The sequence below is a fragment of the Camellia sinensis genome, chromosome 15 (genome assembly GCF_055761805.1).
Source record: "Camellia sinensis isolate YWXY chromosome 15, ASM5576180v1, whole genome shotgun sequence".
NCBI classification, from domain to species: Eukaryota; Viridiplantae; Streptophyta; class Magnoliopsida; order Ericales; family Theaceae; genus Camellia; species Camellia sinensis.
Genome location: NC_138975.1, coordinates 48782995 through 48799175, shown reverse-complemented (window position 1 = coordinate 48799175; position 16181 = coordinate 48782995). Strand labels below are relative to the sequence as shown.

Genomic DNA, 16181 nt, shown 5'->3' with positions numbered 1-16181 from the left:
GATGTATCGGAGTAGTTTTACTATATTGTTATATAATAGACAAGTATGGGAAGAATGTTCTTCCCAAAAATCATACTTTTTGTGGTGCTATGTCTTTTTATTATGTGAAGTTACAATTTAAGCCACATTATGTACTCTCATGCTTTAAAACATCTCCTTAGTTGTCATTTCTATTTCAATTTATGTGAAAGTTAATTTTTTTCCCCCTTCATCCACATAAGCTTTAGGGTTACAAACATGACCTAAAATACTAATCTTATTTTAACTTCTAGGGTAATTATAAATAAAAATTTTGAGATTTGTTAAAAATATGAATTGCCTCTATAGTTTAGAAAATTATAAACACCTCTTTGTTGGAATTTTTTATTTAACAAAATAAACAAAAAGATAAAATTCCTAACTGCTCTTTTATAAAATTATAAAATTATTTGAATTTTTAATTGCAACAAATTTCTGACATCATTAAAACTATTAATTGACTTGCTAATTTATTAATAAAAAGGGCCATTTGTTGTGAAACTAGAAGCTTCAGGGGCCAAGATGTAATTTTCAGAACCATATAAAGCAATTCATATTTTAAGTAAATTTTAAAGGGTGTATTCGTAATTTACCTTAAATTTTTTAAAATATATATATATATATATATTGAATGGTAGTTTCCATCTTGACAGCTTGATTTCAGTGGGTAAAAATGAGACAAATTCACAACAACTACTTGCAACGGCAGACCGAATGGGGGGACTAGAGGGCATATAGGGCTTTTCTCGCTAGAGGGGCGTTATGTTGTGGCATATAGAGGAGGGACTAGTGGGGCATATATGTTGTGGCATATAGGGCTTTTCTCGCTTTCTTCACATGCTTGAGCGCATTAATAAAATACATATATCAAAAGGCTCTAGAAAATTTGTGTTATTAGTAGTGTTTGGTTTCTTCTTTACCAATTGCTCCTTTCAAAAATACTTTAAATTCTCACCACAATTAATTAAATTAAAAATGTTTGGTTAATGATTTATAGTTGTGTTTGATTATCACTCGTAGTGATTATTTTTGTTTATAAATTTAATTATATATCACCACAATTTTTATATAGAGTTTAATTTCAAAATAATGTGACAATGACAAAAATTATGTTCATATAATTTGTTTTGTTTGTATAGCACTACTATTATATAATTTTTCTATTTGTATAGCCACTACTAAAAAAAATACTTTTTGCGACCGCCACAAGCCGTCGCAAATAATAAAAATACTGTCGCAAAAGATTTTTTGCGACGGCCTATGCGACCGCAAATGAGGGACGCAAATGTGGGGGTGGCAAATACTTTTTGCGACGGCAAAGCAACGGTCGCAAATTATTTGCGACCACCTAAACTACTTTTTGCGACAACTATTTTGCCGTCGCAAAAAAAAATTAAAAAATAAAAAACACTTTTAGCGACCATTGTTTTACTGTCGCAAATAATTACTTCTTAAAAAAAAATCATATACGGATTTGCTACAACAAAAAAATCAATTACAAGCACCAAACAATTTTTTGTTAATGAAAAATAACAAAATTAACAAATTAATTAAATTTATAATAGACATTATCCATTAACCATCCTTAAATACACTGTACTAAAAAATTCAAGTCTTCAAAAAAAAAAAAAGAGCAACTTAATCTTTGGCTCCCAACATCACCCGCTCGATCATATCAACTATTCCCTCAACAAAATCTGCAAAAACATATATCAAATTCAACCAGGTGCCTTCATAGTATAAAATGCTATGTAGTTAAACACAATATAAATTCAGAGAGACAGAGCCGTTCTTCAAAGTGTGAAATCCCAACTATTAAAATTCTAAAAATAAAATAAAGGGTGATCCACAATCTATAAGATGCTAGTCTGCAGGAGTAAATCTAGTAGAAAACCAGAACAGAGACAATATGATACCCAAATCAAAAATTCAAAATTTCCACAACCCGTCATCAAAAACCTATAAATTACAGTAGATTCTTCAATCTCAGTTCCAATAGGACATCTAGGATTTTTTTATACAACAACAACACAGAAACTCACAGTATCCAAAACAACAGCACAAAAACTATCAAATACCCATTAAAGAGAAGTGAAGAAAGAAGAGAAAAGAGTGCACCTTTGAGATCATGGGAGTTCCAATAAAGAGAGACTCAGATTTGAAATGAATTATTTGAAAATCACTTTGCCCTGCAAATCTGAAAAAGTTCTGTAGACAGCTCCTGCAAAAGGCTTCACTAGTTGGCGATGCTCACAGAATCACTAATATGACTCAAAACAGGTACATGAGAATCTACTAAAAGTGAAACACATAGCTCAAAAATCATGTCAATATATTAGTATTAGATTTTGAAAAATGATTGGTCATAATATAAATAGTATAAGGTAACCCTGTGCAAAGATATGATCAACCAAATTCAAAACTATTCAAACTGAAAGAAAGAAAGAAAGAAAGAAAGAATAAAATAAGATTAAGAAGAAGAAGAAAAAAAAAGGTCAAAGTCGTGAATTGTATAAATGTTACCTAACGGACCAAATTTCAGGCTCCCAAAACTCACTGGAGTAGATGGCCTTATTGTTAGAAATTTATTACATGGATCAATTTTATTATCCTTTTCTAGGTTATCAGTTTTTTCTTACTTGTCCATGATGGCTTCACAGTCCATATTTAAATCAGGAATAGTTGCCATTTTCAATGCATATTTTGTACTAATTGTTTTGACCTCTGTATCAGAGTAGATTCTGCAGAGTTATGCATATCAATTAACGAATTCATTCATTGTTCTTAGATGTAAGTAATATATACAAAATGTCTTTGATATCAGTTAGACATCAATTGAACAATAAAAATCAAAAGGATGAAAAGACAATTGGTGTTCTTTGTAAACATACCTCAGCAGAATAAGCTTGGAATATGGGTAGAAAACGTTTCCGGCAATAGTCATTGACTATAAGAGTGAGAACTGGTAGAGAAACAGAAAAGCTGGACTATGTACTACTGGCCAAAATGTTCCACCAGTCTCAAACTTGGGTGCATAAACATTCAATAGCTGCACAAGAAATATGTCAAAAAAATTCAAATTGCCAACCACGCAAGCCAGCACATGGACAATACTTGAAAATTCAGAATGGCTATCCACTAGGTAGAGAAATTGAATATTCTTTTGTTTACTGAAGAATTCCTAATATTCTTTTGATTACAAGCGAGTTTTCTCAATTGAATAGAGAAATTGTAGCAAATACAAAGAGAAACTGATAAAACTTAAAAAATTGGTAACTGCTAGTTACTCACAGTTGGGCATGCTTGAGCTCAATCTTGAGTTTTTGTTGAACTCTCTCCATTAGACTCAATTTAAGATTCAACTGTATGAATCAAATCATTTTGCTTGAAGCTCGATTCGTAAGATTCTATCAACCATGTTAGAAACAACAGAAATTGCACAGCACAAAACTTCAAAGAAGCTCAGAGCCAGACAAGTAAATACCTTGAGAGAAAGGAAGAACTTGCAGACAGATCTTTTTGCTTGAAGTGAATGAGAAAATGAGCATTGGTTGCCCCTGTTGCACAGCCCTTTGACAAAAAATTTACATAGAGAAGGTTCCCAAGGGGCAGGAGGACCATCACCATTAACGTATTTATATTCGTTGCCAGATATGTGTTTTGTACATTGAACTCTTACCTATCGAACATGTTGAGCAAGTAGAAAGATCAATACCATATCTTTTTTGGGTGAATAATATCAATTCAATATCAAGAATGGTTTTTACATGGCAAAAAAATTGCAATACCTCTTTGATTATAGTTGCCAAATTTTCAGCCACCTCATGTGACAGAAAGTAACTCGAAGGAACGAATGGCACAGAATTACATTTCCTTTTTTCATTCGGAAGCTCAGAGTGCTCATCATCTGCAGCCATAGTGTCCGTATTTCCATTTTTCTGACATGTGAGAAGACATGTATGTTGAAAGTCGTAAGGCTCATAATACAATGGTAGACCATCAGCTGTAGCCAGAAATTTGGGTCGAAAGCGGTGAACTAAATTTAGTATATCTTCATCTGCAGAAAAACACACTCACCGTGAGATAAAACTCAAATCATGGTTGCATATACATGAGATTGTTAAACCCATACATATTTCTGCGACATGGTTTAGTGATGGCTGAACGAGATTGTGGAAAGAACACCATTCTTCTTCAGGGGCCAACACTAGTGCAGCTTTCATCTCATCAAAGTGTAAAAGTTGTTTCAGCTGATCAAGACGGAGCTTATCCTTTAAGAAGTAGACAAACGAATAAATTTTCGAATTCCATTGAGAAAGACAATCTTCTAGAAATTCAAGTGTAACAAACTACTTTACCTTGTAAACACGTTGCCAAAACTGAAATGCACAGAGGTTTGCCATAAATACCATTTCCTTTCTACCAGTTAGGGCAGTACTCTTATCATCTCCAGAATAATAGCAGTCAGTGTACTCTGCATACTGAAGAATATATGCAATTGATCAGAAAGAGGAATTGTTTGAGTAATCAAATGAAATAATGAAATTCTGAAGTTTAACAATTTAATAAATATACCAAAATTTCCTGCGCAAAAGGACTTAGAATAGGTAAAGGCTGTGTATCCATCAATACACCAAGTAGAATGCGATTCTATGCTAGAAATTGAAACTAAATGACATGAAATCGTGAAAAACAGAAATTGCAAAGAACAGAATTCCAAATAATATTGAAGGCGTCGATCATAAGAAGAAATCGCAAAGAACATAAATTGAAGAACAGAAATCGCGAAGGGCAGATGAATGCATCGATCCAAACCCTAGCAAATGTATATACAGAAAGTATGCGAGAGAGATCAAGAGATATTGACAGATCGAGAGAGAGAGAGAGATTCATACCATTGTTCTTCAGACGACGATGGGCGAGCGAGAGAAAGAGAACGATGTCAAGAGAAGAGTTTGAGCGAGCCAGTGCCAGACTAGGGCAAATATAAATAAAAGAAAATAGGGAAAATAAAAACCTTGAAAAATGTTATCATATTTTTTGCTACGGTTAAATAGACGGTCGCAAAAAAGTAGACGCAAAAAGTCAATTTTCTAGTAGTGAGCACTACTACTTGTTCTATACTATGAAAAAAAGTATCCATATAATACTATTTCCTTTTTTATTTTTGTTTTGTACATATCCTAATATTGTCTAAGAAATTTATTTCCAAATTTAATGATGTTTTTTAAAAAATTTATAATTATAATAATATATCTTTTATTATAATTTACATACAATATTTTTTATATGAATAAAATAATTTAATGTGATCAATTTTAAATATGAAATTTAATTGCCACCCCCTTCCCCCTTCCCCTCCCCTCTATTTTTTTTTTTTTTTTTTTTGATATAGGAAATTCCTCCCACACTCTTGCAGGTCCAGGGCAATGCCTCTTGCAGAGATCACCAAGGTATCCTATTGTCCATTTTGGGTTAAGAGACTATAACTTAAAAACTTGCCTCGACCTTCCAAAATAAGTTTCTCGTAAGTCAGAACTCGTGTAGTGGGGAAGCATTGAATTCATACTAAGTGCTGTAATAATAGCAATTTGAGGCTAATCTCTTAACCAACTGATCTACGCTCAAAAGGTTGACCCAAGGAAATTCTTGCGCCCGGCACTAACTACTTGTGACATTTCAAACAAAAAAAAAGTTGCAAGTTGCAGGCAAAGTCTTGGTGCAACTGGTGATGTGATCTCATCAAATATTTTTTTTCTTTCCCCGAGCAAATCAATCTTGGTTTCTCTTCTTTCACTCTAAGATTTAAACATAAAGAAAGGTTACAACTTGCAGGCAAAGTCTTGGACAACTGGTGATGTGATCTCATCAAATATTTTTTTTCTTTCTCCGAGCAAATCAATCTGGGTTTCTCTTCTTTCACTCTAAGATTTATACATAAAGAAAGGCTACAACTTGCAGGCAAAGTCTTGGTGCAACGGGTGATGTGATCTCATCAAATATTTTTTTTCTTTCCCCGAGCAAATCAATCTTGGTTTCCCTTCTTTCACTCTAAGATTTAAACATAAAGAAAGGTTACAACTTGTAGGCAAAGTCTTGGAGCAACTAGTGATGTGATCTCATCAAATATTTTTTTTTTCTTATTCCGAGCAAATCAATCTTGGTTTCTCTTCTTTCACTCTAAGATTTAAACATGGCTTACAATACTAATCTTATTTTAAATTTTAGGACAAATTATAAATAAACTTTATAAGATTTTTTTAAATATGAATTGTTTTTGTAATTTGAAAAATTATAAATACGTCTTTGTCAGAATTTTTTATTTAACAAAATTAACAAAAAAAAAAATTTAACTATTCTTTTATACAATAATAAAATTACTTAAATTTTTAATTGAAGCAAATTTTTGACATCATTAAAACTATTAATTGACTTGATTTATTAATAAATAAATAAAAAAAGGTCATTTATTATGAAATTAGAAGCTTCAAGGAACGAGATGTAATTTTCAGAACTATATAAAGCAATTCGTATTTTAATTAAATTTGAAAGAGTGTATTCGTAATTTATCTTAAATTTTTTAAAAAAGAAAAAAAATATATATTGAATGGCAGTTTCCTTGTCAGATCATCTTGATAGCTTTATTTCGGTGGGTAAAGATGAGGAAACAACAATGACACATCCCCTAAAATTTGAGTTCTAAACCAGCTCTAGGGAGCTAGAAATTCCAAATAAAAAAAAAAAAAAAAAAAAAAAAAAAAAAAAAAAAACCAAAACCAAAACCAAAACATCACATAATGTAGAGCCCATATACATAATTTAAAACTGTTAAACCTCTCAAACATTTCTGATGGGACAAATTCACAGCAACAACTTGCAACGGTGGACCCAGGGGGACTAGAAGGGGCTGCGGCAGAGTCTGAAAATTTTGTATTATTATATATTGGTAGTGTTTGGTTTCTTCTTTGCTAATTGCAAAGATGACCCCTCCTTTCAAAAATACTTTCAGTTCTCACCACAATTAATTGAATTAGGAATGTTTGATTAATGATTTATAGTTGTGTTTTTTATCACTTGTTTTATTTATAAATTTAGTTATATATCTAAGAAGCACAGGTGCGGGTACGAGTATGGTACGGGTACAAGTACGGGTACGACGATATGGCAAAATCTCAAAAAAGTAGGGTACGGGTACGGCTATGGTACGCCGATATTTTTTTATTTATTTTTATTTTTTATAATTATGGTTAAAAGATCTAATCTACAAATAGAAATTAAATATCAAAAACTAAAAAGAGAACTATAAAACTAAAAGACAAATATTAATATATTTCAATTCAACATAACCAACACCAATTCAGTCCATAATCCAAGCAAAGGAAAAACAATCAACACCAATATCATAAAAATAATATTTATGATTATTAACATTCTGATCTAATTTTTAATTTTTTAATTTTTTGATCTAATTTATGAACCTAAACTGCTGATCTAATTTTTCTAATTTTTATGAACCTAAATATTTCTAATTTTTTGATCTAATTTTTATTAACATTCTGATCTAATTCTGATCTAATATTTATGAACCTAAACTGCTTGATTAACATTCTGATCTAATTTTTATGAACCTAAATATTTCTAATATTTATGAACCTAAACTACATCAACATGACAACATCAGATTATAACTCTCTGAAGAAGAAAGAAGAAACAAGAAGAAAAACGAAAAAAAAATAAAGATGGAGAGATTCTAACCAGTTGCTTGGTATGGCTGATCTGCAGGGGACGAAAATAGATGATAGATGCTTGCTGATCTCTGCCAAAAAAAAAAAAAAAAGAGATGAAGAAGAAACGAAGAAGATGAGAGAAGACGAGGGTGATGAAACAGCGAAGAAGGAGAAGAAGTCGTACCCGATGCCGTGGGTCGAAGTCGAAGACAAGGGTGATCTCTGGGTCAAAGTCGAAGATGAGGGTCGAAGTCTCCTCTGTGTTGCTCAACTGATAAGATTAGGGCAAAAGTGATGAAATTAGGGCAAAAGGGATGAAATTCGTATATTCATTTTTTCAAATTTTTTTTTTAAATTTTTTTTAATATTGCTCCGGTACCCTTCAATCTCCAGAAAATTTGATTTCTGCCCCGACGTACCCAAAACGTACCGAATACGTACCCCTGCCGTACCCAAGCCGTACCCATGCCGTACCCAACTGAGGCAGACGTACCAGAGTGGTTTTTGTCGTACCCGGTACTCGTGCAGCCGTACCGATACGCACACCCGCACCCGGTAAGTACCCGGTGCGTGTACGGCACTATTTTTGGAGTACCCGTGCTTCATAGTATATATCACCACAATTTTTATATAGAGTTTAATTTCAAAATAATACGACAATGAGAAAAATTATGTTCATATAACACTACTTGTTCTGTTTGTGTAGCACTATTACTATATAGTTTTTCTATTTGTATAACAGTACCACTTGTTCTATAATATGAAGAAAAAAAAAATCCATATAATACTATTTGCTTTTTTGTTTTTGTTTTGTACATATTATAATATTGGCTGAGAAATTTATTTACAAATTTAATGATGTTTTTTAAAAAATTTATAATTATAATAATGTATCTTATATTATAATTTACATACAATATTTTTGGCTATGAATAAAATAATTTTAATTTAGCAATCAATTTTAAATATAAAATTTAATTGCCACTTCTCTCTCCCTTATTCTAAGGTAAAGTTTGGCATACATTTATCTTTTTATCTTTTTTCCATCACATTACCTCTCTACTTTTCTGCACATCTTTTCGTAAAAAGACAAAAAATACACTTAGGTTATCCCAAACAACCCTAATTCATGTGTCTTCCACTGACTACTTGTGACATTTCAAACAAAAGGAAAGATTGCAACTTGCAGGCAAAGTCTTGATCTCATCAAATAATTTTTTCCTTCCCAGAGAAAATCAATCTTGGCTTCTCTTCTTTCACTCTACAAGACTACAATCTATTTCCTACATTTTCCTAATCTCTGTTTCTACCTCTACAACTAAAAGAAAAACAACAACATGGCTGCCGCCGTGGTTGGAGGAGCATTTCTGTCCGCCACCCTTCAAGTGCTGTTTGATCGTTTGGCTTCTCGCGAGTTCCTCAACTTTTTCCGCGCTCAAAAGCTTGATGATAAACTCCTCAGGATGCTCAAGTCAACACTGCGGGGACTTAATGTTCTGCTCGATGATGCAGAGGACAAGCAGATCACTAACACTGCTGTGAAAGACTGGGTGGATGAACTTAAAGTTGCTGTGTATCATGCAGATGATTTACTCGATGAGATTACTACCGAGGCTTTGCGATGCAAGTCTGAAGCCAAGTACCATAGCGGGTCAGAACAGGTACCAAGTCCCACCTTGATTTCTTCTTCTAGTTCATTTGATGCAGATATAGTGTCCAAGATAGAGGAGATCATTGCTAGCTTAGAATATTTTGCGAAAGAAAAAGATGTCCTCGGTTTGAGAGAAGTTGCTGGGCAAAAATGGTGCCACAGATTGCCAACAACTTCTTTGGTTGATGAATCTGGTGTTTGTGGAAGGGATAATGACAAGGAGGATGTAATTAAGTTGCTGCTCTCTGATGAGGCAAGTAGTGGTAATCAGAAGATAGATGTGATTGCGATAGTGGGGATGGGTGGGGTTGGCAAGACCACCCTTGCTCAATTTTTATACAATGATGGCAGAGTGGATGATCACTTTGATATGAAAGCATGGGTTTGTGTCTCTGAAGAATTCGATGTTGTAAGGGTTACAAGAACAATTCTTGAGGCAGTGATTCCGAAACGTTCTGATACAACGGACCTTAGTAAAAAGGACCTTAATCAGCTTCAAGTCAAGCTCAAGGAAAGCTTGAGTGGGAAGAAATTTCTTATCGTTCTAGATGATGTTTGGAATGAGAACTATGATAGCTGGGATAGCTTGAGGAGTCCTTTTGGATGTGGAGGACATGGAAGCAGGGTTATTGTTACAACGCGCAATGAGAGCGTTTCATCTATTATGCAAACAGTTCCTATTCATCGTTTGCAGCAATTATCGGATGAAGATTGCTGGAAATTGTTTGCCAAACATGCATTTGAGAAGGGATATTGTGGTGCACATCCAAATCTTGAAAGGATTGGTAAAGAGATTGTGAAAAAGTGTAAAGGTTTGCCTCTAGCAGCAAAAACATTAGCCGGTCTTTTGCGCTCTAAACGGGATGTTGAGGATTGGAATAATATATTGAAAAGTGGAATATGGGATTTGCCAAAGGAAAAGAGCAATATTCTTCCAGCCTTAAAATTGAGCTATCATTACCTCCCTTCGCATTTAAAGAGATGCTTTGCTTATTGTTCTATATTTCCTAAAGATTATGAATTTCAAATGGAGATATTAGTCCTAATGTGGATGGCTGAAGGTTTTGTTGAGCAACCCAGAAGTAATAAAACGAGGGAAGAGGTAGGTTATGAGTGCTTCTATGAATTGCAATCAAGGTCATTTTTTCAACGATCAAACGCTAAGAAAGATTGTTTTGTCATGCATGATCTTGTTAATGATTTAGCTCAAGCCGTGTCTGGAGATTTCTGTTATTTGTTGGGCAACAACACACATCATATGTCTGAAAGGGTACACCATTTCTCATGTGTTAGAGGCAAATTTGATGGCTTTGAAAAATACAAGCTAATTAATGAGGCTAAGTTTTTAAGGACTTTTTTAGCACTAGATCCTGCAAAATATTCTAATTCGTGGTTGAGCAAAAAGGTTTTGGATGATATTTTACCGAAACTAACATGCTTACGGGTGTTGTCTTTGCCACATTATAAGATTATGGAATTGCCTCATTCAATTGGAAATTTACTACATCTACGATATTTGGATCTTTCTTATACGAAAATCAAACAATTGCCTGAATCAGTTTGTACCATGTATAATTTAGAAACATTACTGCTACGAGGTTGTTTTCAGCTAACTACCTTGCCGGTAAATCTTCGAAAACTAATTCAGTTGCGCCATCTTGATATTGCTGGAACTAATTTACAGGAAATGCCAATGCAAATGAGTCAATTAAAAGGCCTCCAACATTTAACTAAGTTTGTGGTGGGCAAGTCCAAGGGGTTAGGTATTGAAGAGTTGAAGGAGTTTTGTCATCTTCAAGGGCCGCTCTTCATTTCAGGTTTGCAAAATGTAACTAATGGCATGGGTGCAATGGAGGCAAAATTGGAGGAGAAAATGCACCTTACATATCTGATGCTCGAATGGAGTAGCAGTACCAATGATTCACAGAATGAGAGAGATGTTCTCGACAAGCTAAAACCTCATACAAACTTGAATATGCTTGAGATTAAAAACTTTGGTGGTACAAGATTTCCAGATTGGTTGGGAGATAAATCATATTGTAATATAGTGCATTTGTCTCTTGACAATTGTGAGTATTGCTTTTCCTTGCCACCATTTGGTCAGTTGCCCTCTTTGAAAGCCCTTGAAATTTCAAGGATGCAAGGAATAACAAAGGTAGGCCATGAATTCTATGGAGACAGTTCTTTAAGCAAACCATTTCAATCTCTAGAGACTCTTAGATTTGTAGAAATTGTTAGGTTTTATTTCTTGGCAATCCCGTTTGACAAAACTCCTTTCAGTTGTATTTATTTTCGCACTTTTATGTCAGTGAGGCTATGAGTGTTTAGATGCGAATCCAACCCGAATTGTGCCATTTCAGAGAAGTTTGTGATGATAAAGCTTTCAAGATTGCCACTTCGCTGATTATGACGGGGATCGAGCTGCCCGGTCAGCTCGCGGGGAAGTTGCCTGTCCGATCATGTTATTTTTTTTCCAGTTTTTCCATTTTTGGCCTTCCCGCTCGAGCGGGGAAAGTGACGCTCGAGCGGGGATTGGAAGCTCTCAGCATCTTTGCAGTCGCCTGTAAAAATACTGGAAGGTGTGATTTTACGCTCGAGCGGATTCTCCTACGCTCGAGCGCATCTTAGTTTATTCGCACACAGTTTTTGGTCAGTCCGCTCGAGCGGGCTGTGTTGAGCTCGAGCGGAGATCGCGGGACAGATTCTATAAATTCGCGTGTTGGGTCAGATTTTAGAAAAACTGCTCCAGATCTTCTTTTTGGTTTCTAGGGTTTATATCTGGGGATACTTTGGGAGTTTTTCTTTGATGTTTTTATTGAGTATTCAACTCATGATCTAAAGAGAGTACATTAAAGGTTTGTTTGTTATACACAAAAGAGAGAGTTATTCTTCAGTTGTGGATTCTGAAGAATTCGAGCCTGAAGCTGTGGTGGAATCCAGAGTGGCTCATCAGAAAGACAATTCCGTGGTGAAGATGGGGTTGGAAGAGGCACATAAAGGTTGGTTCAATTAGGCGTTGTGGATTCGCTAGGTAATTGAGAGTATACCTGTGTAATTCCTTTTATTCTTCTTAGTGGATTGTCTTGTGGCTGTTGCCCGTGATTTTTTTATCACAGTTGGAGGTGTCCAATTGTGGTTTTTTCCACGTTAAATCGCTGTGTTTCTTTGTCTTGATTCTTTGATTGTTTGATTGGGATTGTTATACTCTGCTTAAAATTGATACATAATCACAAATCAACATCTAGGGGAATTCTAGATTTTTCAATTGGTATCAGAGCGGGTCGTTCTATTTTTTTTTTAAAAAAAAAATATTTTCTTTTAGAACGAGATCTTGTTTGATTTGTGATAATGGATACAATTCGTGAAGGAAATTCTATGGTTCGACCACCCCTACTTGACGGATCCAATTATCCTTTTTGGAAAGCTCGGATGAGATCTTTTTTAAAATCTATTGATGAAAAAGTTTGGCAATCCGTCATGAATGGGTGGATTGAACCAACAATTACTGTTGATGGAGTTACAATCCCCAAACCAATTGATCAGTGGGACACAACTGATTACCAAAATAGTAGCTGGAATAGTAAAGCTATCAATTCTCTCTTTTGCGCTGTCACACCTGAAGAATTTAGTCGTATTTGTAATTGTGAAGTCGCAAAAGAGGCTTGGGATATCTTACAAACTATTCATGAGGGCACTCCTTCTGTGAAACGTTCAAAACTTCAAAGGCTCACATCTAGTTTCGAAAACCTTTCAATGAAAGATAGTGAGACCTTTGATGAATTTTATGCGAAGTTGAGTGACATTGTAAATTCCAGCTTCAATTTAGGTGAAAAAATTCCAGAATCCAAAGTTGTGGGAAAAATTTTGAGATCCTTGCCCGATCGGTTCCAACCAAAAGTTACGGCTATTGAGGAGGCTCAAGATGTTGACAACCTCAAGCTGGATCAGTTGGTTGGAAACCTTCAAACTTATGAAGCACATAGGAATTTCAAAAAGAAACAAAAAGATATTGCTTTTAGTAGTGCTCATAAAGTTGAAGAGGATTCTGATGAGGATTGCGAGATAGATTCCAAGATTATGGCTGCTTTTGTTAAACAATTTAAAAAATCTTTTTTGAAAAAGAATCCTAATCTTTTGGAATCTACTCATTCTCATAAATCTAAAGGCAAAGATAAACTCAAAATTAATCCTATAGCCAAGAAGGAGAAAGGAAAGATACAAGGGAACTCTGAAAGACTCCAATGCTATGAGTGCGAAGGATTTGGCCATTTTGCTCAAGAATGCCCCACTCGTTTGAAGAAGAAGAAAGCCCTTGCCATCACTTGGGATGATGAATCTGAATCTGATGAAGATGAAAGTGACAATGAAGGTCAAGGCGAAGAGGGTCATAAACAATTTCTTGCTTTCATGGCGGCTTCTGAAGCTGAAGGACAAACAGATTCTCCAAAGAGGTCAGTTGAGAATATCACTGATGATGAATCCTTAGAGAGTGATCATGAAGAGCTTGAGCAAGCTTATGAAAAGTTGTATCAGGAGTCTCTTAAGTTATTCAAATTGAATGACAAACTCACAAAGAAACTCAAAGCATGTGAATGTGAGAATGTCAAACTTAAGGAGGAGATTTCCGAGGCCAGGATTAATGCCATCAAGGTAGCTGATGATCGACAAGTTCTTTGTATAAAACTGTTGACTTGTGAGACAGAGAGGAATGAGCTACTGCAAACCCATGCCATGTATGAAGAAAAGATTGAATCTCTCGAGATGTCACAAGTTGCTTTGGAAGAACTAATGATCAAGAAAGAGGAAGAGCTCAAGTGTGCTATGGCTACAATTGGTCTTTGGAACAAAGGATCAAAGACATTGGAGGATATCATTGGGTCTCAACAAACAAGTTGTGACAAGAGTGGCATTGGCTTTGGTGGTAAGAAAGAGCAAAAACAGAGTGCTTCAACTTCTCATGATACAAGAACTCAAGGAAAGGGGGGACAAAAGATTCAACAAGAGAAAAGACTTCTCAAACTCCCTAGAGTTGGTAAGGTAAAAGAAAAGAAGGTACACCCTGTTTTTATTTGTCATCATTGTGGTATGCATGGTCATATTCGCCCTTATTGTTATAAGTTGCATGGGAGAGTGCCTCAGAAGGGTAGAAATTCGACTTACATGTCTAGGCGGAATACCAAGATTCATGCGGGTGTTCACTACACCACGACACTTACCAAGACCGCTAGACCTGATTTTGTTAAGACCAAAAAGATTTGGGTGAGAAAAGTTGACTTGTGTTAATTTGTTTGGTCGTTTTAGTTTATAGGTTTTTGTGTGTTTTTTTCGGGTCTTTTAATGTGTGCTTGTTTGTTTTTTGTCTTGCTTTGGTTAAGAAAAAAAAAAAAAAAAAAAAAAAAAAATTCCAAAAAGATTTTCTTAGTATGGTTTTACAAGCTTGAAATTTTTGAGTGGTCCTTGGTACATATTGGAATTGATGAGAAAACCTATTACATGTTAATATGTGTGTGCTTTCTGTGGTCATTACTCATTTTGGAGTGTGTGTTCTTTGATTAGTATGTCTCATTCTGTACACACTCTTGGATTAGCAAATTTTGGAGTCTTCCGCCTTAGTGATTATTTTTTCTCTATGGACTTCTGTCATTGTATCTTTTGCTTTTCTAGAGGAATTGACCTATACTAGCATATCTTGGGTGATGTTGAGTCTCTTAACCACCTACCATCTTTTTGTACCTCCATGGCTTTCCCCTCTATTCTTTGCAGTCTAGCCATGAGGAAAAGGCTACCTCAGAGCCACCAACCAGGCCATCCTTATTATATCCATGCTTCTCTGGTTCGGTTTCCATACTCTTGAGCGTGTCAGCCACCAATGATTGTGCAAAAGGAAAAGAAAAAGAAAAAGAAAAAGAAAAAAAAAATATGTAAAAGAAAGGAAAAAAAATGTGCAAAAGAAAGAAAGAAAAAAAAAAAAAGATTCATTGATTGAGGGGGAGCCTCCGCCTTTACTCACCAAATACCCCTTGATTCCTAGTGGTTTGACTTTCCTTTGTCGTGCTTAAGATTCTCTTGTCGGAGGTCCGGCTTTCATATCACTACCAGGATTGAATCTAGTGTTTGTCGAACTCCAAGAGTCACACACACACTTTTTATCATGGGATCTATGCTTTTCAGTTTATGCATCACTTTCTTTCATGAGGAATTTTCTACAGACTGTGCACATTGTGTTTACTAGTAATTGTGCTTCTTGGATAATCTTGTGTGTTTTAAGGTACAAATCTGAAATTCCTTGCTTGCTCCTCCATATTTTTTTTATCGTTTTCTTCTTGTTCACTGTTTTCAGTGTTTGTGGTTGATTTTAGTGAGGGGGAGTTTGGTTCATCTTGATTTGGGTTGGTAAGGGAGTTTGGTTTTTCTTTGCAAGAGTTGTTTAGCATGAACACTTTGATATGTTGGCTTCTGAGATTGGCTATATGTTTTGCATGTTGCTTTACACTATTTGCCCTTCTTGTCTGCTCCTGATATTTACATTGTCATATCATTGCTTGTGTGGTTTATGATCTTGCTTGTGTTGTTTGAGAGTTGTTTTTCATGAGTCTTAGTTTTCATCTATTCATGTTTTCCATCTCATGTTACAAGTTAATCGTGTCATAAGTCTATTGCTTTTTCATATACTCTTGTGGGACTAATAGTTTGTTTTGGAGATTGTGGCACTAATAACTGTTTTGCAGATCATGACCTTGAGAAAGAAGTTGGCTTTTGTTGGCTGTAATGGGTTGGGGTGTTTA

General features: G+C 34.9%; 2 protein-coding genes and 1 long non-coding RNA gene across 3 annotated transcripts; 1 reads left to right on the top strand and 2 right to left on the bottom strand.

Annotated features, from left to right (window-relative positions):
• Positions 1-1513: 1513 nt before the first annotated feature.
• On the bottom strand, positions 1514-3140 carry LOC145813702 (uncharacterized). Its single transcript, XR_014356921.1, has 3 exons — positions 2910-3140; positions 2137-2239; positions 1514-1715 (listed from the first exon to the last, which is right to left on the bottom strand). It is a non-coding gene; the product is annotated as an uncharacterized LOC145813702 (long non-coding RNA).
• Positions 3141-3394: 254 nt separating this feature from the next.
• Positions 3395-4644, bottom strand: LOC145812980 (DExH-box ATP-dependent RNA helicase DExH8-like). The gene is made up of 5 exons (XM_082908236.1): positions 4594-4644; positions 4377-4499; positions 4151-4289; positions 3807-4075; positions 3395-3697 (listed from the first exon to the last, which is right to left on the bottom strand). Exons 1-5 carry the CDS (start codon positions 4642-4644, stop codon positions 3395-3397), a joined length of 885 nt encoding a protein of 294 aa, XP_082764362.1.
• A 4209-nt stretch (positions 4645-8853) lies between these two features.
• Positions 8854-14735, top strand: LOC145813694 (putative disease resistance RPP13-like protein 1). The gene has a single exon (XM_082909512.1). The coding sequence runs from the start codon at positions 9083-9085 to the stop codon at positions 11714-11716; it is 2634 nt and encodes an 877-aa protein (XP_082765638.1). The 5' UTR covers positions 8854-9082; the 3' UTR covers positions 11717-14735.
• Positions 14736-16181: the final 1446 nt, after the last annotated feature.